The sequence below is a fragment of the Sturnira hondurensis genome, unplaced genomic scaffold, assembly GCF_014824575.4.
Source record: "Sturnira hondurensis isolate 20B ecotype Veracruz unplaced genomic scaffold, ASM1482457v3 Scaffold0006496, whole genome shotgun sequence".
In the NCBI taxonomy this organism is placed as follows: Eukaryota; Metazoa; Chordata; class Mammalia; order Chiroptera; family Phyllostomidae; genus Sturnira; species Sturnira hondurensis.
The window spans coordinates 21105112-21131368 of record NW_028079127.1 but is presented as its reverse complement, the minus strand read 5'-3'; the positions used below and the strand labels follow the sequence as shown (position 1 = coordinate 21131368).

The following is a 26257-nucleotide window of genomic DNA, read 5'->3' as shown; positions in this document are numbered from 1 at the left end:
TGCTTTTATTCATTAATCTGAAAAGAACATGATGACTGCACCATAGAAAATTCATAGGTTTAACAAAGTATAATAAGCAGTGCTACTTTTCACACACGCTGTTACATTACAGTATCCTGTACATGTTAACATTCACACAGTCATAAAATATCAAAACCTCTTCAATATAATTTTACACCTTTAAGATATATCACTTTATGGAATGCACATATTTGTGGTATATGTGGTATTAAATAGCAAAGTCTACTTGGACAATAAGGACAGATTTTTACCTGCTTGCAAAAAGAAAATTTTAAAAAATTCCTCAAGAGCACAAAAATAAATCAGCAATCTCTAAAACAGATACTATAAAATAATCACTCAAATAAGGAAGTTGACAAAATATTTTGCAAGACTGAAACAAAACAGTCATTTTATTATACAAGCACATTAGTATTGCTTGATGGTTTAAACCAAAAATAGCTTTTAAGGATACACGATTTAAAGGTTTATTATAAAGTTTCCTTTGGTTCTATTTCAACCAAATATTCTATAGTATATCTGTCTGTCATGTAATGAGTCCTTTGTCACATTCTCAGTAAATACCTAACAATGAAATTGAAGGTGAACTCATTTACATCAAAGCCTTATTTACAAGTCCTAGGGCCCTGAATTTCACTTAAAACTTGTAACTGTAACCATAAAAATACATATTCGCACTATTAAAATGGCCCAAAACAATGTTGTGATAAAAACACAAACTTAAAGCCAATATAAATTCACTGAAACATAATTATTTTCACCCCTGCCCCCTTTTTTAAGGTGAAGGTTGCTCATATGAACTGATACAAAGGAGCCCTAACACACACATTCACTACTTTATAAAGGGGGTGGGAAATGATTATTCAAGTGATTTAGAAAAAAAAAGAAAGTTTCACATTTTTTTGAAGGGTGTAGTACATTCCCCTGGGAACAACAACCTTCTGGGACTTATCAGTGAACTCCCAGGCCCTAACTAACCCCAAGCTTGGAAATCACAATTTCACTGAGCACTTTCTATTTGCCTGGGCCTGGAGAGGCCTCGCAAAAAGCATTTAATACATTTCTGAGGAACAAATGAAGGACACTAAACTATCAAAACTGTTTTCAAATGAGGCAGAGGGATAATACCTGTCCCAGAGGGACAAGGGATTATGGCTACCAAGTGCTCGAAATGGTGCCAGGTACAAGGAGAACAAAAGTTCCACAAACACATTTAACTTATGGAGGGAGAAAAAAGGCATGTTATCAAAACTCAGTGGAAAAGATGTTACTATTGCCCTGACCACAAAAAAACACAAGTGCTGATGCTGGAGTTCATTAGGAAGGGGAATTAGCCGCATCCACATCTTCTGCCTTGGTGGAAGCAATTATGCATTTCAGCTTTCTGGGTTGTCACCAAGTCAGAGCAGAACCACTTCACTGAAGAAAGTGAATAAAAGACTGAATCACTCAACTCCTCTGGGTTCAACTGGGACCTCAAAAGTGCGGCACAGGTTGCCTGGTTCACAAACTACAAACTGAATTACAAAGGCTGTTGCTTCTATGGACAGTAACATTCCAGGACATGTATAAATAAAGACTGAATTGCCTCTAAGAGATAAAGTGGCCAATAAACAGATTCAATTGTTCTCTTATAGAACAGGTTTTCTGGAAGGTCAAATAGTGAGCAGTATGCATAGAAAGAGTCTTAACTTAAAAGGAAAAATCGCCAGTTTAATCAGAAAGAAAAAAATCATCATTGCCACACTTGTTTGTTGAGAATTCTGATCTAATGCTTCAGACTGCTGTGAAAGAGCTATAAACTGTGAGCCAGGTAAACTGCCCAACTTAGGTTCTTGTACTAATCAGGCAGAATTCCATACAAAGGCATCTTCTCACTAAGTCAAGTGAGTCATCCAGCAGGGCTTTTTCATCCATTACCTGCTCTTCCTCAGAACTTCAGAAAAGAAAATGGGTCATAAAGGAGTGTTATCTCGACTTTGATTATTGATACTGATTGGAAAAAAGACATTGGGAAGAAGTAAATGACATCAGAAGGCAATAGAAACAACTACTAAGATCTTATGGTTTAGACATTTTTATATTTGAAAGACCAGTTATATAACCAAAGTGCAAATTACAGACTTCTGCCTTCTACAGTTCCATACATCTTCAGGACTAGGCTTAATTGTTGTAAAACAATTTTTACCTGCTATGCGTTTCCTCTGCTGTTATCATAGGAAAAGATACAGTTATACAGAACTTTATCTGCCAAAGACCTATGACAATTACTGAAGATACAAAGTATTTTTTAAAGATTTTATTTATTTATTTTTAGAGAGGGAGGGATTAAGAGGAGAGAAACATCAATGTGTGGTTGCCTCTCACACACCCCCTACTGGGGATATGGCCTGAAACCCAGGTATGTGCCCTGAGAATCAAACTGGCGACCCCTTGGTTGGCAGGCTAGCGCCCACTCCACTGAGCTACACCAGCCAGGGCACAAAACACTTCTTTTATGTAAAACTATGTGTCGACAGATGTCTTTGGGGATTAGCAGTTTGCACTATGTAAAAAAGTATTTTTTATCAATCTGTATTAGAGAAAGGTAGAACTATTAAAGCTAGACGAAGAAGGTAAATAAAATATTCTATAAGGGGCACATGTTTCTCTTTTTGTCTTGTTTTCCTAAATCCTAGAAACTGTTAAAATACAAATTCTGGATATAAGAAAAGTTGAAGGAGTGGCGGGGGATGATCAGCCCCAACTGGCAGCTGGCTGGTGATCTGGGGTAGAGTACTTACACCGCCTGATGGCAACCAAATATCGTGATTTTTTTGTCCTGGGATGGCATGAGGTCACACACATTATTTAATGATCTCAGCCTACTGAGATCAGGATCAATGAAAATATCTAATTCACAATAAACATCATGAAGTCTGGCATGGTATTATATACCTAAGCAAATTATCAAAGAGCGATGTTTAGATTGCTTTAAAGAAAGCTTTGAAATGACTCAGTTAACATAAGCATAGCTAATCATTCAAGCTGCTTTTTAAACTGATATCATCACCCTAAAACTAAGCACATTTAATGGCCTAAATAGTTATCATGATTTTACTTTTCTTCCTTTGTTGAACTGAATCACATATGGCCTACTCTCTAATTTGTAGAGATTTGTCTCTAAAATTAAACACAAATTGTAGAGATTCAATGAGTAAGGATAAACTCTGCATTAGCTCTACCATTAAGCAGCAATTAACTTGGGCTGAGCTCCACCTTATGTTAGAAATTACTACACAGATGGGCTTGCCTGGTAGCAAGTGAGAGTAAATGACAACAGCACAGAGTAAAGTGGTATCTTTTTTCCTCTGATATATAAAAACTGGAAATAGCCAAAATTCAAGCATGCAGAGGGGGACAGCAAAGGGTAACTAATGAAGAGGAAAAAAAGAAGAAAGGATCACAATGACAATAGAGGAGGGAAAGCAGGTCATTCCACCTAGCAGTGTCTGGGACAAGCACTTGGAGCAGGGAAAGGACTCTGCGCCGAGAGCCAGTGCCTACGTGTACTCACCCAGTGGAGGGAAGCCCCGAGCAGGGCTTGTATCTCGGCTGCTCTCACGGCTGGTATCGCGGCTGCACCCCTGACTCATGCTGGGTCGAGGGATACGGCTGCTCCGTGCTAGTGTGCAGCATGGGGGGTTTCAGAGAAGGTGAACAAGTTTAATGAAGACAGAAAAACTTAGAAAATGTCAGTCACATTCCATTAACGTAATCATGACATTGTCCGCGACTCAGCACCTGTTCCTGCTATGGTCTCACTGACATGTCAACAGGAGAAGGTCTGGATAAAAATTCAACTATGCTCAATGTCTCAGAAAGCTATGAATTGTGGTATGAAGGTGAAATAACACCAAATGTACAAAATAATGCCACCAAATAACGCCAAAATGTACAAAATGAAAAGAAAGCTTCTAAAGAGCAAACTGGCATCAGAAAATAAAAGCTCAAAAGCCTTTTAGAAATGATCACTTTTTACGGCTTTAGCAAACTTCTCCACAAGGGATAAAGGACCAAAGCCATTTTCATGCGCATTGGATTCTTAGAAAGATAATTTAATTTGGATTAAAAAACAGAATAAATGTTCTGGTTACTGAAATTCATGAACTCACCTAACTAAAAGAGAGCTCAAGTCTCGGCTGGCCCTCTTTAAAAAGAGAAGACATAAGAACTGGCACAGCTAGAGAACCTGCACACTGAACAAGTGTACACAGATGCTTCAACAACACTTCATTATCTAAACCAACAGATATAAAGAGTTGGGACAACGCTGATTCCTGCTTTTTCTATGGGAATCTGAAAATCTGCTCGTGGCCCTACTCAAGCGCTCTCACTCATCTGCCTTGCACCAGTCCAACAGTATGTGCACCAGTAACCCCCCACCGACCTGAAAATGGCCAATTATGATCATCTATGGGTAAATTTACTACACTTACATTACGAAATACTGAAAACACGTTCATATTAATAGCCTAAGCTCTAATAGAACTTGGCTATAAAAGCTGAGAAAAAGACTGTGATGCTCTTGTTTTTCAACTTAATTTGAGAAAACAGAAACATAGTACTGGCAAAATATTGGGAAACAACTTGGCATACTGATGCATTGGTCTCCACCAATAAATATAATAAGTAATGGGGACAATACCTATTTCCATCTTGAGAAGATGTATTAATTCAGGACTGGATAGAAATGCCTTCTTCAAAAAATGTGGAAAAAAACTTGATTCACTGATACAAAGACAGGGCTGTTTTCCCATCAATGAATCAATGAGCATGGCCTATTATTTTAGAGCAAAGGTGTATTTATTGTATGGCCAAACCATAACAAGAATATCTTACAAATCAGGATCACGAAACCCCCCGATAAAGGGGAATACAAAAGCACAAAACTAACTAACTTCTGACTATGGGCTTCCTTTCTCAGGGCTAGAGTTGAGTTAGACCCTACAGATATGTCAGTGGTGTCCAATGGTTTGGTCTGCACTGGCAAGCAAGGAAAGATCAAGCACAGAAATGCAATCTGAGAAATAGTCAAAACAAGAGCTGCACTTGGAATTCCCCCGTGATTCCTAAATTCTCCTTTAGTTTGCCACAGTGACATGAGAGCACTGAGTTTCTATTCAAAGTAGCAGTGACTATTTAATCAGCAATTTTTATAACATTCTAAACAGCCCCTACAATGAGGGCAAAAGCAGCAAGTACCAAATTACACCCTAAAAAAACTAGGGGTTACCTACTGAACCCACCAATACATAGAAAAGTTGCACAAAACTACAAAGCAACACTGCCTATCCTTAGAGGATCAATATCACGCCTACTTTATGAAATGACCTCCGCAGTGCTATGCTAACTCTCTGGTTCAGCCTCCCCTTAAGAAGGTTAGGAAGAAAAAGTCACACCACATAAAAGAAAAGATATTGTGAGATAAGGTACATATGCTAAGTAGTTTCAAGTTCCCTAATGAAAGGCATAAATGAAAATCTTGCCTACTCCAAAACAAATAATCAAAAGTAATTAAAAAACAGTCCTGATAGTTTTTAACATATATGTATGCTTAGTTGAGCATTTTCTTCTAGTTCTTGCCCAATTACTTGTGAAATTTTACTCAGCTTTCACTCCCTTCCCTAAATTGACATACACGCTGTAGCAATGGGCAATCTCTGTTCTCTCCGAGCTTTGTGAAGGCAGTAAAGAACATGAAAAGGGATAAACAGATAGGATCTGAAATAACACTGTGCATAATTCTTAATGAGGTTTAGCCTCCTAGTATTTCACCCAGAGAAAGTTCATTTGCTAAAAGATCTACTGGCTCTTTGTAACATAAGGCTAGTATAGTAACCTATGGAAAAAGAATTGTTTACAATCTTATAAAAATCTGCCCATATAGTTCCCCCCAAACCTCATTAAAGTACATCTAGTGGTTATATCAACATTTCAAATGATGACTAATTTAAAACACTTAAAATACCACTTCCAGAGACCAACCCATAAGAAGAATTTAAAATAAATTACTTAGGTGGTCAAAACCAAAAAACAATAGACAAATCAACTTGTCTTTTTATTGGTGCCAAAAGTGAACATTCTGTGGGAGAATATGGAGGAGAAGGCATAATAGAGGAAGAAGAAATGATAAAAACATACTTGTTCTTTGAACTTTCTAAAAGCAGAATTTGTAGGTAGCTCTGGAGTCTTGTGCTTACATGAAATGCTCAGACGCCTGGAGAAACCATTTGATTGGTTTTCATTTCTTGAGAGACAGAGTGTTTGTTTTAAGGGTAATTCTGACATTTGCCTTTTAAGAAAGAATCCTACCAGAACTTACACAGAAGTATGAGAAGAATAATGAAAAGTACCAGAAGTTAAAAACATAAAATATCTCTAGGCTAGGTAGTAGTATCATGTTTAAGTCTTCCACACAATAGTCTAATTTAACTGTTGAAATTGATGATTAATTTTTAATTCTTCAAACTATTTTTAAGCCAGAGAATCTGAAAACATTTTAAACACAAATATAAGTTCCAAAAAATCAAAACTTTTTTTAGCATTTTTCAATAGATGAGTAGAAAAAGAAAAAAACAAAAGGAAATTTCCAAAATATAACTGCTATAAATATTACCTGTTTATGTGATTTTATTCGTTGTAAAAATAAACACAAAAATGAAATAATTTACAAATGATGTATTCTACTTGGTCGATGTAACTGAAATTGCTAAAAAAAAAAATAGAGTAGCAGGATTTTATTTTGTTTCTTTTCTATTCTTACATGAATTTTTACTAAAGTAAATGCTAAAAAAACTCTAGCACCATTTTTATCAGACGAGAAAGCAAAATTGACTTAAGAAATACTATTTCCAACAAAAAATTGTACTGAATCAAACATAATTTATAAGTAACTGAAATAAATTCTCAGTGCAAATTCTAAGCCTAGTTTAGCTATAATTAAAATTACTAATTAGTTTGGGAATTATATAAAATATTCTTACAGGATGATCCTTCTGTTTTTGAATATTTATATTCAAAGGTGCTGTGCAATGAACAAAATATTTAGACATAACAGGCATATACCCAGTATATACTAAATGATCACAGTAATATGAGTACAATCTATTACTGAAAAATGCTAGTATCCGATATCCTTTTTTAAAATGGAATCTCTAAGATGAACACAGGCTGAACATACTTTATTCATACATATATATATCTTTATATCTATGTGTGTGTGCACATTCTCACAATGCACAGAAATTTAAGTAAGATAAAATTCTTAATCAGAATTATGTGTATGACCTCAAAACTTGACATATAAATAACTAATCCCCATAATCAGGATAAGGAAATAACTTCCTTCAAAATAGTGTTTTAAATTAAGAAGTCTTTATCGCTTCTCAGCCTTCTGGCAAAGATCAAGTGTAAATTAAGAAGTCTTTGGAAGGGAATGACTCTTATTTAGTTCTCACTAATGGATGATGACTATTTCATAGTATCTCTTTTAAAAGTTTATTAAATGCGGTATTTTCAACTATCCACAACACAAACTTCATAGTTAGAACCATGTAAAATCAGGTGCTAGAATTATATTAGATAACTACAGTTGATTTCTTTTCCAATTTGAACGTAAAAATGGCATCTTTAATTAACATAAAAAGTAAACTCCACCCAAATTTAAAAGTATGAAACCAAATCTAGATTGCCAAGAGACATTCTATGAACTTAATTAACTATGGAAAAAGGACAGTGTACACTTCACACCCAGATTTGAAATCAAATCCATTTTCAATACATAACCAGATCCAAACACTCATATGTTACAGTATCAAATCTGAAATTTAGATATCCTAGCCATCATTATTTTCTCTGGTTACATCCATGTGACTTATTACTGGATTCAAGTAACTTGTCAGTTCAGGGGCTGGCTACTTAATGCCAACAAAAAGTTGTCATTATTTAGAATTAACAAAACCACTGCTTGGTTATATTTCTCACTTGCTTTGGAAATGTTAGTCAAACCAAATTCCATGGATTCTACTTATATTTTGCCCATGCCTTCTCATGGTTCGGGCAGCCTTCAAGCACTTTCATGAGCTGGATCCTACCAGCTCCTCTGCCCTCATCTCCCACCCCAACCCAATAAACTTCCTTCACTGTGGCCAAATGAATTACTTGTGGTACCCAGAATGCACTATGCTCCCTCTTAGCTGATTGCTTGTGTACATGCTTCTCTCTGCCCTACAGCAATATTCTCCTCACCGTCCCACCCTGCCTAATTCTACCTTATATTACAGTAAGATTCACTCAAACAGAATCTATTCTAGGGAGCCCTTCCAAGTAGGAAATCTGGGAGGATTGGGGCAGACAAGGCCCTGAATACATTCCCTTTCTAGCACAATTCTTGCTTTCAAGTAAACTGTGACTCAGAAAAAACTCTGCCAGACATCTTGGTGCAGCTGGTATGCCAAGTACTGTGGGATTCTGAGGACTTCCACTTCACTGGCATCCAGCAGAAGGGTTCCAAAGCACAAACTCACAGTATTTGTCACACTCTATACATTGTCACCTCTAAGACTGCAAGCTCTTTGAAGTCAGAAACTCAATCTACTCCATTTATCTTCAGTCCTAAGGTCTAACAAAGTACATAGCACATCACAGTAAAAATTCAAGAAACAGGTGTTGAGGAAATAAATGAATAAAGCCAGTAAGATTACAGTACTCTTGATTTCACATTAACAGATTTTTAGTCTTAGGAAGTAGGAAAAAATGTAAGAAAGAGTATAAACATAGATTTTTCATCATATACTACAAAAGACTTCCACCTCTTATATTAAAAGGCAGTGTACAAATTAGATTTTAATAGAGGTAACAGGTCTTTAAGCTACTGAGAGTAACTGTACACACTATTACAATAAAACTCAATACCAAAACACAAAAATATTACATATTTAGTTTCTATTTCTAGTTTTTATGTTTAAACAACACTATATCAAAAGTAAGTACATACACATACTCTTTGACTGTAAGTTTCACAAACTTGGTTAGAGAAAATCAGAGTTAAAATAAATGTGGACCCTATAAACTGCTTTTGAAAAATTATATAGGTTAATAGCTACTTGGTGCTATTCAGTGAAAGAAAAATGAAAAGCAAAAATTGCTTAATTATAAAGTAAAAATTCTGCCAATTCCCCCAATTCTAGTATTTTGCAAAATGACTCTGAAACACAAAAGCCCTCAATGATACAAGTCTCTCATTAATTTGAACAGTAAGCCCCACACCCTTTTCAGTTATAACCAAAACCTGAACATACACAATCTGTAAAAAGCACAAATCAAAATGTCTTTTTAACATAGGTGAAATGACATCCTCAATTCAAAAATAGACCTCTATTTCCTAGATTAGAAGAAGTCATTAGATTACAATAAAACTTCTGACCAAGTTAAAAATGGCATTCCAAGGTCTTTGAGAATCCTTACCTAATCCTATTCGGTTTGGACTTGTTTCTCGGCTACACCCCTGACTCCTGGGAATCTTGCTTCGTTTTTCTGAAGAGGATGTCACAGGCGGACCCCTTGAGGAACCCCCAGCAAGGCCACTGTAAGCACTTCCCAACAATTTCCCTGGGGAACTTGACCGGCTGCCAGCTAAAAATAAAGCAAAACCAAACTGAATAATGGATATAACCAGGGAATAAATCATAGCAATTTCAGAAGCCAGTTTATACATTAATTTAGATCAAATATAAAAAGAGCTTTGTAGCTGGTGTTAATACTAACTTTTTAAATATAGGAACATAAAAGAACATCAAATTATCATAGAAGAATATTTATACACATTAGATTTACTGGTAGAATATTATTAAAATAACTCAAATTTGATTCAAAAGAGCAGGCTGAGTACAAACAGCCTCCTTGTTCCACAGCAAATTTCTAGAAATAACCAAACAAGTGTTTATTATTTTTTCCTGTCAGAGTTGCCAGTCAAAACTTTTAAGTAGAACTGCTAGAAGAATAGAAATATAAATGTAACAGGAATTTCTTAAACATTAGTGGTCAAAATGGATACAAGAAAATCCTATTAATATAACAAATGGAAGAAAGGAGAGAAGAGGGAAGAAATAACTAGAAAGATGGTAAATAAAATTACAAAATAAAAAGCTAGACATAAATTCAAACCTATCAGTAATCATAATAAATGTGGCTAGATTAAAATCACCTATTAGAAGACAAGGATTTTTTTGGGACTGGCTTTAAAAAAATAAAATTAAATCAACTGTATGTTGTTTATAAGAGACAAACAACACATCTAACAACAAAATAAAATAAAACACAGCATTAAATAAAAGCGATTTCACATTGATAAAAGAACTGTCCATGAAGATATAATCATGAACCTTTATGCTCCAAATAACATAACTTTGAAATATAAGAAACCGCTAGAAAAAAACGGAAAGTTATCATTATTAAAATACCTCTCAGAAAAACTAATAACTACTGAAAGACTATTATATCTCTCAGAAACCGACAGAGCAAACAGTCAAAATTAAATAGGTATGTATAAACACACCCCTCACATATACACGCATGTATAACTCAACAAACAGAATACACATTCTTTCCACCTTTCCACCCATGTTACAAAACCCAAATGTACACTAAGCCTCAAAGGAAATCTCAAAGATCTACAAAAGAAGCCCTGACTGGTGCAGCCCATTGGCTTGGGTGTTGTTCAGCAAACTGAAACACTGTCAGTTACATTCCTAGTCAGGGCACATGCCTGGGTTGCAGGCCAAGTTTCTGGTTGGGGGTGTGCCAGAGGCAACCTATCAACATTTCTGTCTCACATCATTATTTCTCTCTCTCACTCTTTCTCCCTCTCTTCCCCTTGCTCTAAAACATAAAATCTTTTTAAAAAATCTACATAAGTAGCTATCCTATAGACCACATTCCCTGAGATGTATGTGGTAAATTAGAGATTAAAAATAAATGATATGGTTAGTAGTTTTCACTACAGCTAAGTGACTAAGTACCTAAATAACCATTTCTTGTGGGACAAAATTAGAGAAAACAGTAAAATTTTAACGACCATACTAACACACCCAAATGGCAGTCATTTACTTAGGTCAGAAGCCAATAAAATTGTAAAACATAAAATGTGCATTATTATTTACCAGAATAAGCATGAGCCAAATGTAGAAACCTTTGAAATAACACTACTGGAAATTAAAAACACACACATACACACACACATTCCCATCATTCAAATGAATTACCTAGGTAGTCACCCACAAAAAATCAGTACTCTATAATGATTTAACTATAATTTAAAGTGAAATTCATTGTAAAAATCACCAGTACACATTACCATGAAAAACCCACCTCATGATCTACTAATTTACCCATAGAATTTAAGCATACAAATATACTATTAAGCTATGTAAAAGTAGAAAAGAAATCCATTTCAAACTCTAGAATTTGAACATACAGAGAAAATGCAGGAAGATTAACTAAGCTCTAATAAAGAAATTACCAGTAATATTGGGCAAGGAACATGGGATGAGAGAGAATGGACCAAAAACAAAAATTAGCAAGAAGACAAATGGCTTACCACCAGCAGGATTAGCAGATCTGGATCCTTGATTATGAGAGCAAACCAAAGAACAGGCAAAAAGTGGATTAAAAGACAATACAATACAGAAGGTCAGCATGCAAACACATGTCTTTGTTCACAAACACATTAGCAAAATAGCTATTTTTTCTACATCTTGTTCCTCCTATCCTACTTTTGTACTCATGTTCATTATTTCAGATGTCACACTATTTAGCATTTATCTCCCATCTGTACATTAAATACTTACAAACCTACAATGTGCCAGGCACAGTGCTTGGTGTAGTGGATGCAGAAGAGTAAGACAGGTGTCTTACCCTCTGGGAGTATAACTGCTCTCTAGCTCCTAGCAACCTGAGAGAAGTGACTGTTACTAATCTGTATCACTATTATCTGAAATAGGGCTGACCAAGTGCTAAATGAACATAAAATAAATTAAAAGGGGCCATTATTAACTAGTTACACCTTGAGTGCCTTATGCCAAATCCTCAAATATTTAAATATTAATCCTAAAGTATTTAAAGACTCAAATATTTAAAATATGCCAAATATTAGGGGCCCTAAATATATTAATAAAATCTACTTACTATTAAACCAGAACTCTAGATACTAGTATATCTACATTTGTAAAATATATAAATATGCTACTTTCTTCCTATTAAAATGTTTTCTTTTAATATTTAATTCCTATGTATAAGTTTAAGATCCAGGCATTATCATTTGTTGATGTTGTTTCCTTTAGCGAGTAAAGTAAAACTGAAGAGTTTTAAAGTGCAGCCCTAAATCAGGGAGGATACAGTGTTTTCGTAAAACTGAAGAATTAAAGCTCTATCATCGCCCTCACCCCTACTCCAGAAGGACTGTAATCTTCGCTGCCTCCTAAGCAGAGGACCCAGATAGAGGCAAGGACCTCTGCAGAGGCCAAAACCAGTACTCAGTGGACATAAATGAAGATGTGTAAAAACTACTATTCAACCCCCACTCTCTAAGAAAGGAAGTAACACTGCACAGCTAAAAGGGTCAGACATTTTTTATTTAGCTCCATTTCCACATATTGAATTTGAAAGAAAAGGGACCATGGACTTCAGGCAACACTATGGTTCAACAGAATAACCAGAACCAGGGTATTGTTGCCAAGGTTCTAGAAGCTTCTGAACTATACCTGTGCAATCCATGTTGTGTAGTGTAAAGAATGGGTTTCAGCATGGGTTTTGTACTCTTACTAATGGCAGCAATACAAATGACCTTCAACTTTCTTTTCAGAAAGGATATAAGCTTTTATTTACCATAAGGACTATAGTGATCAAAGGGACATGGAAAAGTGTCTAAAATTCAGGAGCTGAGAAAGGCATTCTGAATACTAAGAGCGAATGAGGGCTGGGCACAGACTAAGTGTTGTCTACAAACAGGTAGGCAGATACATCAGCTGAAGAGTGCCGTGTGGAGAGAATAACTAGCTCCCGAGGAAGGGAACTTCCCTCCGCACACTGAGCTTGCTCAGGAGAACCCTGCCACCCAGCTCTACTCTTTATGCACAGAGAGGGAGCAGGGGACTCAAAGTCACATGCAGCTAGGAAGTGAGACACCAGGGTTGGATCCTAATACATTCATTCCACCTATGGCTGCTTTCATGTCTCAGGCTAAGAAACCATGTGACTCGACATATACAGAGAAGCAATAATGGAGGCAAGGGCCACTGTGCAAAAGCAAGAGTCCACACAGGCAAGAAGAGGAAAAAAAAGCAGGCTGTGATGTTAGAACAGAGGGTTAGAGGGCAGAGCTTTTAATGGATTTTACTTATGAGCACTGGAAAAAGGACCTGGCATCAACAGTCATCTTTCCAGGTACTCTCTTAAATTACAACAGGATTGCTTATCAGTAGAAAAATGGGTCACAGTCCAGGTATGTTTCAGCTGGAGAGGCTTGAGAAGAGGAAGAGAAAGTACATTTAATGTTTAATGAGGAATGATAAAATATTTAAATCACCTGGGCAGGAAACAAAAGTACACTTGAACACTCCCATTGTAAGAAACATGGAGATTACTCACAGTATCTTAGAGCCACAAAAATTTGTTTTCCCCCTGGAGTCAGTGAGTACAGGCTATTAAACAAAACCAAAATAACTGAGAGCATGAAATATACTTCTTACGCTGAGACTGTGAAACTACTTTTGCGCGACTGCGGCCTCGATTATCAGAAGGTATAGAGGCAACGCTGGTGGCACTCCCGGAGTTTTGTCGTCTTGTACGAATCCGACCTGGAGAATACAGCAGAAACAGTGTTTCCATAGGTTTTCAGTAAGTACGACCTACAAGAGGAAACAACCTACCCATAAGCAAAGGGCACTGACTGGGACATCTACAGAGGGAGCAGGTCTCCCCCACTTATGGTCCTAACATGTTTCCCTATGCACACACGCATGCATGAAATCTGTACACACATTCTAAAAATGCATTAGGAACTCTTGAAAGTGAGTCATGAACCTATCAGGCGCAGGTATTTCAACTACTTTAGCATGTCATATTTTCAGATGAGGAGGTGGTATTTATTAGAGGATTTTTCTCACAATTTTTTCTGATTAAATACTCTTTTTTATTGGCCACAAAGGTCAAATTTCCAGAAGCAGAAAATATTAGCTATTGTCTTAAAAATACCATAGAAAAGATGAGTAAATGCAAAATACTCAGCAATCAACAAAAATTACAATGGCCTGGATTATAAATGTGTTTTGATAAGTAGCATTAAACTCCTATTATAAAGCATGTGTGGCCATCAATTTCTAGGCTGTGAAAGATAAAGATAAAAAGAATAAATCTTAGCAACTGAAACTAACACAAAATAATACTGAATGTGAACTGTAATTGAAAAATAAATTTTTTTTAAAAAGTAAGTATTAGAAACACCTAGAGAAAAATAGTACCACATTATTTATGAAGAGTTTCCCACTCTAGCGGCCTGTTAACCCCAATTATTGAACCATGAAAAGATAAAAATAAACTCAGAAACGCAAAATCACTGATGAACAAACACACTTGTGTGATTAAGAATTAAACTTTTTTAAATTCAGGGATTTTGTTCTTTCAAAGGGGTACAAAATGCCTTTCCTGCCATAGAGAAAACACAAACCAATCTGAATCCCTACTGGCTTCTTAGATTGTTCAAAATCACTTCTACCTCATCATGAGACACAGCTTGCAGAAAAGCAACAGTAAAACAAATCTGAAGGCTTGAAAAAGGTTCAAGAAAGGGAGATAAGAAGCAAGAAAAGTACTGCATGTTTTAAAAAAGGCAAAATGAGTGGATTTTACTAGCAGTTTAAGGAAAGACATACACCAATTCTAGAATCTATACTAAAATTAAGGGCTATACCATATATTATACTAACAGTGTATATGTGTATACGAATGAACTCAAAATCCTCAAAACAACATGAAAGCAAGTATCCCCATTTTGCAATGAGAAAGCTGAGAAAAGGGAATAAATTAATCTGTCCAAGGTCACATTAGTTTGGATACCTGTGCCTGCCTGGCTTACTGGCCTATGAGTGAAGACTTTTTACTTTCTTGTGGACATCACCAAGCAAAATTCAGACAGGCACCAAGGTAAAGTGAACATGAAAAAAACACTGAATTTCTTATTTTAAATTTATTACAAAATATCTAAGTCAAAAATTGATCTTTTTTAATTTTAATTTTAATTTAATTCTTGTTCAAGTACACTTTTTCCCAGCCCTGCCAACCCCAGTGCTCCCCATCTCCCTCCCATTTCCACCCCCCACCTTAGTTACTATCCATGTGTCCTTTATACTTGTTCATGTGAGTCCATCCCCTTTTCCCCCATGATTCTCTTCCCTCTCCCCTCTGGACCCAGTCAACCTCTTCTGTATTTGAGTGTCATTGGTCAGATTTTGCTTGCTTGGTTGTTTTGTTTAGATTCCTGTCAACGGTGAGATCATATGGTACTTGTCTTTCACCGCCTGGCTTATTTCACTCAGCATAATGCTTTCCAGTTCCATTCATGATGTTGCAAAGAGTAGGAGTTCCTTTTTCCTTTATGCTGCATAGAATTCCATTGTGTAAATGTAGCAGAGCTTTTTGATCCAGTCATTTACCAATGGGCATCTAGGTTGCTTCCAACTCTTGGCTATCATAAATTGTGCTGCTATGAACATCGGGGTACATAGATTTTTTGGATTGGTGTTTCAGGGTTCTTAGGATATATTCCTAGTAGTGGAACTGCTGGGTCAAAAAGCACATTCATTTTTAGTTTTCTTAGAAAATTTCACACTGTTTTCCATAGTGGTTGTACCAGTCTGCAATCCCACCAACAGTGAACTAGGGACCCCTTTTCCCCACAACCTCTCCAGCACTTCTTTGTTTCTTTGTTTATGATAGCCATTCTGACTGGTATAAAGTGGTATCTCATTGTGGTTTTAATTTGCATCTCTCTGAGAGCTAGCAATATCGAGCATCTTTTCATGTGTCTCTGGATCCTCTGTATGTCCTCCTTGGAGAAATGTCTGTTCAAGTCCTTTGCCCATTTTTTAACTGGGTTGCTCATCTTCTTTGAGTGGAGTCGTGTGAGTTCTTTGTATATTTTGGAGATTAAACCTTTGTCTGAGGTATCAATGGCAAATATGTTTTCCCAAGCTGTTGCTTCTCTTTTTATCTTGATACTGTTTTCCTTAACCATGCAGAAGCTTTTAATTTTGATGAGATCCCATTTGTTTATTCTTTCCTTTATGTCCCTTGCTCTAGGGACATATCAATGTTTCTAGAAACTTGCTCTAGAGGACATATCAATAAAAATCTTGCTGCATGGAATATCTGAGACTTTCCTGCCAATGTTTTCCTCTAGGACTTTAATGGTGTCACGGCTTATATTTAAGTCTTTTATCCATCTTGAATTTACTTTGGTGTATGATGTAAGTTGGTGCTCGAGTTTCATTTTTTTGCATGTAGCTGTCCAGTTCTCCCAACACCATTTGTTGAAGAGGCTATCTTTACTCCATTTTATGTCACTGCCCCCTTTGTCGAATATTAATTGACTGTAGAGAGTTGGGTTTATTTCTGGGCTCTCTGTTCTATTCCATTGGTCTATGTGCCTGTTTTTATGCCAGTACCAGGCTGTTTTGATTACAGTGGCCTTGTAATACAGTTTGATATCAGGTATTGTGATCCCTCCTACTTTGTTCTTCTTTCTCAAAATTGCAGCTGCTATTTGGGGTCTTTTATGGTTCCATATAAATTTTTGAAGTGTTTGTTCTATGTCTGTGAAATATGCCATTGGTACTTGAATAGGTATTGCATTGAATCTGTAAATTGCTTTGGGTAGTATGGACAGTCTGATGATGTTAATTCTTCCAATCCCGGAACATGGTATATGTTTCCATTTGCTGGTGTCTTCCTTGATTTCTTTCTTCAGTATTGTGTAGTTTTCTCCATACAGGTCTTTTACCTCCTTGGTTAGGTTTATTCACAGATATTTTTTGTTTTTGCTATATCGAATGGGACTTTTTTCTTGATTTCTGCTTCTGCAGTTTCACTGTTGGTATACAGAAATGCCTTTATTTCTGGATATTGACTTTGTATCCCACTGTTTTGCCAAATTCATTTATTAAGTCAAGCAGTTTTTTGGTAGAGACTATAGAATTTTCCATGTACACTATCATGTCATCTACAAACAATGCCAGTTTTGTTTCCTCCTTTCCGATTTGGATGCCTTTTATTTCCTTCTCTTGTCTGACTGCTGTGGCTAGAACTTCTAATACTATATTGAATAGAAGTGGTGATAGTGGGCTACCTTGTCTTGTTCCTGATCTTAGTGGAAAAGCTTTTAGTTTTTGCCCATTGAGTATGATGTTGGCTGTAGGTCTTTCGTATATGGCCTTTATTATATATGAGGAATGCTCCCTCTATTCCCACTTTGCTGAGTACCTTTATCATAAATGGGTGTTGTACCTTGTCAAAAGTTTTTTCTACGTCTATTGATATGATCATGTGGTTTTTGTCTTTGCTTTTGTTTATGTGATGCATTACATTTACTGATTTACGAATACTGAACCATCCTTGCATCCCTGGGATAAATCCCACTTGGTCGTGGTGTATGATTTTTTTGATGTATTGTTGGATGCGATTTCCCAAAATTTTATTGAGGATTTTAGCATCTATGTTCATCAGCGATATTGGCCTGCAGTTTTCTTTCTTTGTTGTGTCTCTGTCTGGCTTTGGAATTAGGGTGATGCTGGCTTCATAAAAGGAGTTGGGGAGTTTTCCCTCCTTTTGGATTTTTTGGAATAGTTTGTGAAGAATAGGGGTTAGCTCTTCCTTAAGAGCTTTGTAGAATTCTCCTGTGAAACCGTCTGGTCCAGGACTTTTGTGTGATGGAAGTTTTTTGATTACTTCTTCAATTTCATCTGCTGTTACTGGCCTGTCCAGGCTTTCTACTTCTTTTTCATTGAGTTTTGGAAGATTATATTTTTCTAGAAATTTGTCCATTTCACCTAGGTTTTCAAATTTCTTGGCATACAGTTCTGCATAGTAATTTCTTACAATCCCTTGTATTTCTGTGGTATCAGTTGTAATCTCTCCTCTTTCATTTCTGATTGTGTTTATTTGGATCCTCTCTCTTCTTTTTTTGATGAGACTACTTAAAGGTTTGTCTATTTTGTTTATCTTTTTAAAAAAACAACTCCTGGATTCATTGATCCTTAGAATTGTGCTTTTAGTCTCTGTCATTTAACTCTCCTCTGATCTTGCTTGATTTCTTAAATGAACATTCATATCCATTCAACTAACAGAACAAAAATTTTCTTTGCTTTCATCTTTATATCCTTTATCTTCCTCTACATTTTGTAACATGATCCTTTACCCACTGTTCACCATTCTCTTGCATTTCTTTATACTTTTAAAGTATATTTTGTTGATTATACTCTTACAGTTGTCCCGTTTTTTCTCTCCCCTTTGTCCCCATCTGCCCTGTACTTCCCCCTCCCTTCAGCATTGCCTCCTCCTTCATTCATGTCCAGGGGTCACACATACAGGTTATTTGGCTTCTACATTTTACATACTATCCTTGACCTGTCTATTTTGTACCTACTTTAACGCTTCTTATTCCCAGTACCTTTCCCCCCATTCTCCGCCTGCCCCCTCCCTGATAACCCCTTCCATGTGATCTCCATTTCTGTGATTCTGTTACTGTTCCAGTTATTTGCATATTGTTTCTTTAGGTTCATTTGTTGATAGTTGTGAGTTTGTTGTCATTTTACTGTTCATAGTTTTTTTCATCTTGTTCTATTTCTTAGATAAGGCCCTTTAACATTTCATATAGTAAGGGACTGCTGCTGATAAACTCCTTAAACTTGATTTTTACTTGAGAAGCACTTTATCTGCCCTTCTATTATAAATGATAGCTTTGCTGCATAGAGTAATCTTGGATATAGGTCCTTGCCTTTCATGACTTGGAATACTTCTTTCCAGCCCCTTCTTGCCTGCAAGGTTTCTTTTGAGAAATCAGCTGACAGTCTTACGGGAACTCATTTGTAAGTAACTGTCTCCTTTTCTCTTGCTGCTTTTAAGATTCTCTCATGTTTAATCTTGGTTAACTTAATTATGATGTGCCTTGGTGTGTTTCTTCTTTCTTCTCAGGATCCAATTCCTTTGTGACCCTGAGCTTCCTGGACTTCTGGCAAGTCTATTTCCTTTGCCAGATTGGGGAAGTTCTCCTTCACTATTTGTTCTAGTTAGTTTTCAATTTCTTGCTCTTCCTCTTCTCCTTCAGGTACCCCGATTATTCGGATGATGGAGCATTTACAGTTGTTCCAGAGGTTCCTCAGCATCTCCTCTCATTTTTTGGAGTTCTTATTTCTTCATTCTGTTCTGGTTGAATGTTTATTTCTTCCTTCTGGTCCAAACTGTTGATTTGAGTCCCAGTTTCCTTCCCTTCAGTGTTGGTTCCCTGTATATTTTCCTTTATTTCACCCTGTATAGCATTCACTTCTTCCTTCATTTTGTTACTTAACTCAAATCATTTCTGTGAGTATCCTTATTACCAGTGTTTTGAACACTGTACCTGATAGGTTGACTATCTCTTTGTCACGTAGTTTTTTCTAGAGTTTTGATCTGTTCTTTCATTTAGGCCATATTTCTTTGTCTTGGAGCACCTGTTACATTGTAAGGGGTGGAGCCTTAGGTATTCAGCAGGGCGGGATGCTGCATTGTGGCACTGTACATGGGGGAGGGGTCAGAGAGGGAACAATGCTGCTTGCTCAGCTGTTGCCCAGCTTTCAATCACTTCCCCTGCTACCCACAAGTGAATTGTGCTGATTATCAGATGGGTATGTCTGTGTACATTCTGGGACCCCATGGACCCCTCCAACAGACTGTCCTGTGAGAGTGGGAGTTTTGTTGGCCATAAGTCTTCAGTTTTTTACAGAAGTTTTGAGGCTTTAGTTCCCTGAGCTGCACCCGTCTCACTCCCCAGTTGTTCCTCCCAGTTTATCTGTATGCAAATATGGGACTGCCCCATCTGCCAGCCACTGTCCTCTCCCTGCTCCCTGCCACCCCGTTGCCCATCTCTATCCCTCCTGCCTATTTCCACCCCTACATACCCGTCTGGATGAATATTTTTTAACTCTTTGGTTGTTGGATTTCCATACAGTTTGATTTCTGGCACTTCTGGCTGTTTTTTGTTTTTAAATTGGTTGTTGTCCTTTTGGTTATGTGAGGAAGGAAAACATACCTACCTATGCCTCCATCTTGGCCAGAAGTCCCCATTTGTAAAAAAAGATCGGCTTTACTGCCCTGACCAATGTGTCTCAGTTGGTTGGCAATAGTTTCTCACAGCAAAAGATCATGGCTTTGATTCCTGATCAAGACACATGCCTTGGCTGCGGGGTCAGCGTCCGGTTGGTGTACGTACAAGAGGCAGCTAATTAATGGTTTTCTCTCACATAGATGTTTCTCTCTCTTTCTTTCTTCCCCTCTCCCCGTCTCTCCAAAATTTTAAAACTCTTAAAACAATGCTTTACTAAACAGTAGTCTTACAGACAAAAAATAATACTATTAAGAATACAACATCTATTAAATCATGCTTTTGGAGAGGTGGAGTAGTTTTTAAGGGCTCTATTTCTAAATTGAACTTACTTGAAAATAATTATAGAGACTTGGATGTAACTGTATGAATACAGAGAGATCCTGTTTGCACTTTACCCAATTTCTCTTAATGGTAACATCTTACAAAAGTATTGAACAAAATCAGAGTAACAGATTAAAAGAATTGTGCCCTGGCTGGTGTAGCTCAGTGGATTGAGCACGGGCCTGCGAACCACACGATCACGGTTCGATTCCCAGTCAGGGCACATGCCTGGGTTGTAGGCCAGTTCCTGGTTCCCAGCAGGAGATGCACGAGAGGCAACCATACATTTGTTATTTCTCTCTCTCTCTCCTTCCCTTCCCCTCTAAGATAAATAAATTTTAAAAATCTTAAAGAAAAAAAGGAAACAAGGAAACTAACATAAAAAAAGAATTGTGAGCTACTGTGCTTAAAAAACAACTAAAATAAATAAATAGAAGTATTGTGAGCTAAATACATCAAGATAAAATGCAGTCTGCCTCGCAGGTTAGCCTTTTACGGTAGCTAAATAATATATGAAAGTAAACTAGCAGTTCCTAATTGTGAAATCATAATCCTGACGGTAGGTAGTTCTAAGCCACTATCTTAAGCAGATGAAGTCATCCTAAATTTCAATTATATAAACCATCATGCTTTCTATTTAGAGACTTTTCCAGGAGATGATCTTACTTAGCATGTGCTAATCAAAGACCTGTACAGACTAAAGTAGCTATATCTAAAATTCAAAGGTCAGTGTAAAATCAGCAAGGCCTTGAGAGTGGTATAAAAACAAAAAGTGGATCTGGATACGTGTATTCCTTTGACTATGCTATGTCCTTGTGTGTGGTAGAGAACACAGCACTTAGAAGACACTTACTACATAACTGATGAGTGAATGAATGAGAATAAATGAATGAATGGGGTACGGTCAGTGATACCAATAAAATTATATGATATAATTCAGTAACACCATTAGGGGAGAAAAACGTATTTAAAAAAAAAATGTCTGTAAATTACCTGGTAGAAAGCCTTTATGAGCCTTTAACCAGAATAATTAACACAAATTTATTTTCAAAACAGGAAGGCAAATTCTGAGAGGCCCACAAAAGCACAAAAGAAAAGGAAAGGAACCGAAAGGAAAGGATATAAAAGTCACGTAGTGCTTCAGGAGTAATGGACTCTGAGACGAGCAGCCAGGAGGACAGCAGCACACAACGTCACGCCAATGCTACTCCCCAGTGTGGGCTCAAAGTCAAAAATTATGTACAGCATTCTTAAGTGCCAAAATTCACAGGAACAACAATTGAACAAGAAAGGAAGAGAATGTGGGTAGAGGTAAAGCAAAACCCCGTAAAAACAGAATGAAGAGTGAAGGGAAGAGCGTGCAGTCTCATGCAGGAACCTTAGTGAGACAAGTGGGCAGGAGGCAATACTTGGTGAAAACAGAGGACTGGGAAGAGGGAGACACACCTCTATCAAAGAAACAAACTGCTTACCCTCTGCTTTACTGGCAGTACCATCTTTAAGCAAATTAAAAAACAAGGGAAGGGATAACAGGGAACAGTTAGTAACATTGAAAAACTTAAAAAGCAAAGTGTTATTAGCTACCAAAGAAAGCAAAAGTACAATTTAAAATAAAATTAAAAGGGAAACAAGTTCAATAGCAAAGCAGAGTAGAAAGCAAGTAAAAGTGCCTGATCTTAAAATCAGCCTAGCATCATGGGCTTTTGCCTTTGGAAAACAACACAAAAAAGCCAACCCAGGGCAGGGTATCAGTTGATAGTGACTGTTGTTTTTTCGTTTAGTCAACCTTCATCCCATAAAGAGTTCCTGATTCTTGGACCAAAGTACTACTGCAAGGGGTAGGGAGGAGAACACAGGACTAAAAACTAAACTACAAAAGAGCCACCCAAAGGGCAGAGGCAAGTGAGAAGTTCAGAGAAGCTAGCTCTAGCAATGACTATCCCAGCTACTCATCAGCAGCAAAGCTGTACAGCATGGTACCTGAATCATGGCCTATTGACTCCACATCTTCCCTCATGAGTCTGGACTCTAGAAGTTCGGAAAAGGATCATCAACTTTAATGCTATACATCTGCACAGATGTATCAACCTAAGTAGTAATTGTAAAAACTCCTCAGTAGGATGATGTTGTATTTCATGGTGGTTTTGTTTTTTTTGTTGTTTTGAATATAATGAAAGTTAGAAGTAGTCAGGAAAAGGTAAGAGAATGGGAATACTCCAGGTTTTATTATTTGAAGAGGTAACACTGGGCTGAAAACTTACCAGTGAAGGTCAACTCTACATCACCAGACCAAAAGACCAGGGTGCTTTGACTAGCACTGAGGGACGTCTACATGGTCCATATTAAAATACCCCAAATATGAACAGAAAACAAAAGCTACTTACTGAGGACTGTAAATGGTCTTTACTCAAGCTTTTCAGCAATGAAACAAATACTAATTACAAACTCTCAAGTGTGGATTAAATATTTTGAAAAGACAGAATCTAAGTACTTAAAAAACTGAACTAAAATTAATAGAACTACTTTACCACAGGAGAAAGTGCTGCCCTCCCTCTAGCAATATAATATCATAAAAACTCCTATGTAATGTTGTATCAGTTAAATGGCACAAAAGAAGAGCTCCTGTTGGGTTTCTTCCCAAACTAAATGCACCCATCATGTATGAAGTATTTACATACAGAAAAAAAGACTGATTTAACAAACATCCCAAAGCATACACCTTTCAAACTAATATGTTCCTGTCATAATTAGTTTCTTTCCCTATCATATATCTGAGTTAGGTGGCTATTATTACAATAATGTATGAGTATAGGACATAGGTGGCAAATACAGGGCCCATGGGTCGAATCTGGCCCTCCACCTTGTTTCTACCCAGCAGCAGCACCAAGCTCTCCCTTAACTGTTAAGGAGTAGTTACATTTATACAGTCCTCAAATTACATTCAGCCCTTTGAAGGAAACCGTGAGGCTGATGTGGCCCCTGGTGAAAATGAGTTTGACAGCCCTGGTATAGGAGACAAAAAGATTCCATGGCCTTCTTAAGGTTCCCAGGCTAATGAATGGGCAGGCCCAGGATCTCCTTTTGATGTTTGTTCTGTCATTATGCTTCCATGTACAAAACATTTTTGGAATATTAATTTTGGAACTGATTTTGGAATATGTAAATCACATAATTCCATACCAATGTCTCATAAAGTTTAAATTATATTCATTTCCATAAAACTCAAAACCAATCCAGCAAAGTCCCCAGATTTTGGCCTTGGACAACTGTGCTCTAACAAAAATAAAATAAACAATTAACCTTACCTATGGTAGGTTTGCAGTATCTGCTGAAAAACTGAGAAAATGACATAACACTCTGCCAGATATTAATTCTTTTGAAAATTACTTTTTTTAATCTTGGATTAAATAAATATCGTTAATTTAAGTGCACACTCTTCCCAAAGTGGCGCATGAAAAGACAACACTCTTGTATAATTACGCTGGTTAATAACGCCAACAGCCCTAGCTGATGTAGCTCAGTGGACTGAGCGTGGGCTGCAAACCAAAGGGTTGCAGGTTCAATTCCCAGTCAGGGCACATGCCTGGGTTGCAGGCCAGGTCTCTAGTGCAGGGTACACGAAAGGCAACCAACCACACATTGATGTTTCTCTCCCTTTCTTTCTCCTTCCATTCCCTGTCTCTAAAAATAAGTAAGTAAGTAAGTAAATAAATAAATAAATAAATAATCTTAAAAAAAATCCACACCAGTTGTCATCCCTTTCCTGCTCCTTCCATACCTCCCCCACTCCAATTACATTCTCAAATTAGAAAATATCTAATTACAGTAACTATCTTTGGTGAATTCATCACTAAACAGTTCTCTCTCTGCTCCCACCAATGTCAGGAGGGAGAAATGCCAGCTCTGGCAACATGGGAGGGAGCTGTGTGGGTTGCTATCAAGTGGGGAGTAGAGCCGAAGGAAAGCTGTGCTCAGTGCCACACATCATGCAAGCACCAGTGTACCTGCTTGTCACTAAAAATGATGATGGTCCAGAGAAAGTGAACTCTCCACAAAGGGGAACTATTAATCAGCAGTAAGTGGACAAAGTCACTTATACTTAAACATCAGCACTGCAACGGTGACAATTTCTTCAATTACTACTTTTTGTAATTAACTAAATAAATCTGAGCAGAGGTACATGTCATCCCAAATGACAGAACTTGGGGGAAGAGGTGGTGGGGATCTGGTTACCTAAGGATGCATATGACCCTGGAGGTAAGGCTGCTGCAGAGCTGAAGGGTGTAGTGCCTGAAGCTGAGGCGACTTTGGATTTGGCACTGGCTGCTGCATTTACATCTATATCACTTCGAGACCGCTGGAGGGACCCAGTTGTTGATGTAGATTTGGTACTGACTGAAGAAGCTTTAGTGGTAAAGGAAAAAACATTAGTAAGAACTACACTGGAACTGTAAATATATATTGCTAAAACTACTTTGCTTTTCTTTACAGCAAATACCAAGTTTTAAGAGAGGCTGGAACACACAGCACTAACCAACACTTCTTCCTTGTCAGCAAAGACAAGTTCAACCCATGCTGAGGAAATTTAAAATGACTGCAACTATACATACCTACTATATGTCTTGCTATAATCAAAGACTATAATAAACCCCAAAGAAATGAATGTATTTCTGGTTAGTATGAGAAATGAAAACAATAAAATATTGTTCTCATCTGGCCAGTTTCCTCATGATGTGGCAAAAATGTGCACTCTTAATCAGATGCCTGACTTTTTCAGGAAACATTCCATTCTCCTGCCTCTAAGGGCCATCATGATATTGCTGCTGCTCAAAAGCATCACAGTTGTCTTTACTCTCTGACCAAGTGATCAGAGTGAAGCTCTGCACTGTTTGAGGCAGTGTCTACACATGCTAAAGGGAAGTACGTGAGAAAAGGTCACAGGGCTCAATTTCTGCCTGAATAAGTCCTCCTGACAATGTCTCCCTCAGAGCTAACAGCTCCTGGAAAAGTGCGGCTCCACTGGGGGCAGCTGGAGCGCAGGGCAGAGCAGCTCACTCTGCAAACCCAGTGAGGAGCCGAGGGCAGCCTCTCCGAGCAGCTCAGCCCACCTGGGGTGAGTAATAGAGGCCTCCATGGACCGCCTTCTCCACACTGTGAGTCTTACCTCTGGAGGCGGTACTTCCAGTAGAACTTCTTTTGGCAGAGAGCGGCCGACTGAAAATAAAGATATACACCTGTGTATTATCAAATGTGCACTTTATGTGCATTAATACAAACACAATCTATAACTAAAAATTATGAATGGAAAATTACTTCAGAGTTTTAAGAATTTCTCATGTAATCTGGCCCACAATCTTATAAATAACCATTTTCAGAAACGCTTTACCATTATATTTTGGACTATCTCCCAAACACACAGAGATTAAATCCTAACTAGAGACAGACATTCAAAATACTGAGTGA

At 37.3% G+C, this 26257-nt stretch overlaps 1 protein-coding gene across 20 annotated transcripts in view; it reads right to left on the bottom strand.

The window, feature by feature from the left end:
* Positions 1-26257, bottom strand: part of CLASP1 (cytoplasmic linker associated protein 1) — a 283994-nt gene that overhangs the window by 90703 nt on the left and 167034 nt on the right. For 4 of the 20 annotated variants that reach the window (XM_037049839.1, XM_037049840.1, XM_037049841.1 and 1 more), the window contains exons 18-25: positions 25959-26008; positions 25028-25198; positions 22775-22822; positions 22267-22290; positions 13809-13916; positions 11660-11686; positions 9529-9696; positions 3578-3685 (exon numbers count right to left, since the gene is read on the bottom strand). In XM_037049839.1, the coding sequence (XP_036905734.1) occupies positions 3578-3685; positions 9529-9696; positions 11660-11686; positions 13809-13916; positions 22267-22290; positions 22775-22822; positions 25028-25198; positions 25959-26008 (704 nt within the window). The remainder of the gene's footprint in view (positions 1-3577; positions 3686-9528; positions 9697-11659; positions 11687-13808; positions 13917-22266; positions 22291-22774; positions 22823-25027; positions 25199-25958; positions 26009-26257) is intronic. The other 16 variants (XM_037049845.1, XM_037049846.1, XM_037049847.1 and 13 more) reach the window with 8 other exon arrangements.